The sequence below is a fragment of the Neltuma alba genome, unplaced genomic scaffold, assembly GCF_004799145.2.
Source record: "Neltuma alba isolate B1F8T4 unplaced genomic scaffold, ASM479914v2 tig00011447_pilon, whole genome shotgun sequence".
Lineage (NCBI taxonomy): Eukaryota > Viridiplantae > Streptophyta > Magnoliopsida > Fabales > Fabaceae > Neltuma > Neltuma alba.
Window position 1 is genome coordinate 115,288 of NW_021636127.1, and position 1,388 is coordinate 116,675.

General features: G+C 48.1%; 1 protein-coding gene across 1 annotated transcript; it reads left to right on the top strand.

Annotated features, from left to right (window-relative positions):
* The first annotated feature begins 205 nt into the window (after positions 1-205).
* Positions 206-1,143, top strand: LOC114713695 (uncharacterized). The gene is made up of 2 exons (XM_028898365.1): positions 206-217; positions 322-1,143. Exons 1-2 carry the CDS (start codon positions 206-208, stop codon positions 1,141-1,143), a joined length of 834 nt encoding a protein of 277 aa, XP_028754198.1.
* Positions 1,144-1,388: the final 245 nt, after the last annotated feature.

Sequence of the window (1,388 nt, forward strand, 5' to 3'; positions counted from 1 at the left end):
AACGATAGGTGGAAGGAGCGTATCCAAGTCGTGATGATGGCGCAAGGACCGAACGTTATTATCCCGGAAAAGGAGAAAGAGCGGCTAGCCCAGCGATGGAAGAGAGCCTTGATAGTGAAGCTCCTGGGTCGTATGGTGGATCCTGAATATTTGGAGAAAAAGCTCCAACAGCTCTAGGCAAGAGTCGGGAAGGTTGCTACGATCGATGTGGGCGCGGGTTTCTTTGTTGTTCATTTCTCTGAGGACAAAGACTATGACTTGGCTTTGATTGGGGGGCCATGGCTTCTGTTTGATCATTATCTGTCTGTGCAACCATGGCAGCCGGAATTCGAACCTGACGAAGCATCTATCTCTATGATCGCGGCCTGGATTAGGATTGATAAGCTTCCATTGGATTATTATGACCCAGGAATCCTACATGTATTGGGCTCACAGGTGGGTAGGGTGTTAAAAATTGACTCGAACACGTCGAAACGCAAGAAGGGTAGGTTTGCACGAATTTGTGTAGAACTCGACTTGAACATGCCCTTGAGGCCTTTGTTACTGATTAATGGAAAAGCTAAACGGGTCCAATATGAGAGTATTCACCTAATATGCTTGCATTGCGGAAGGTACGGGCATGAAGCAGATCAGTGTCCTCACAAGAAAAATGACATGATGAGTAATGCAGCAAAGGAAGGTGTCCAAGATAAAACATCGAAGCACACAGGAGAGGCAGGAAACACAAGCTCGCTAGAATCTCTAGCGCAGCCGAGTGGGACGGCGGAGTCTGGGATGAGTTTTGAACCATGGATGATGGTTCAACGCCGCCATCGTACGAGAAGGTTGAATGGTTCAAACGGGAAAGGGAGTGTAGGGTGGCAGGATCAACGGAATAACGGAATAAGGGCACGAGGATGTCACTTCAATACGTTGGAAGTGGAAGAAAGAGAAATTATGGGCGAATCATTAGGGGCTAATCATTCGAAGATTTTGTCAATGGACTCGAATATTGATGATGCAAGGACTGGGGGAGGTGTAAAAGATTCGCGAGTTGGGCCAAGGACAACCTCCTCTGTTGGGCCAAGTAAGGGTGCCATGCTGGTGGGGTCTGAAGAAAGTGTGGGGCAAGATCGGGCTAGTGATGGGGGAGGGAGCTGCTAGGTATAAGGGGTCAGAAAGCATAGTGAGATGGACCACCTTCTGAATGTGAAAGTGCAACTGGGCTTGCAGCAGTCTAATGCACCGTGCACTTTGGGCCCAGAGACTAATTTGTCCTATAATGAGTTGCCAAACAATTATGTGAGTGAGAGGCAATTCATGCAGATGCAACATGCAGAATTGAGTCGCAAGAGGGATGTGAGCTTACACATGATGGAGGAAGACAAACCTCCGGATTGAGTCAACGA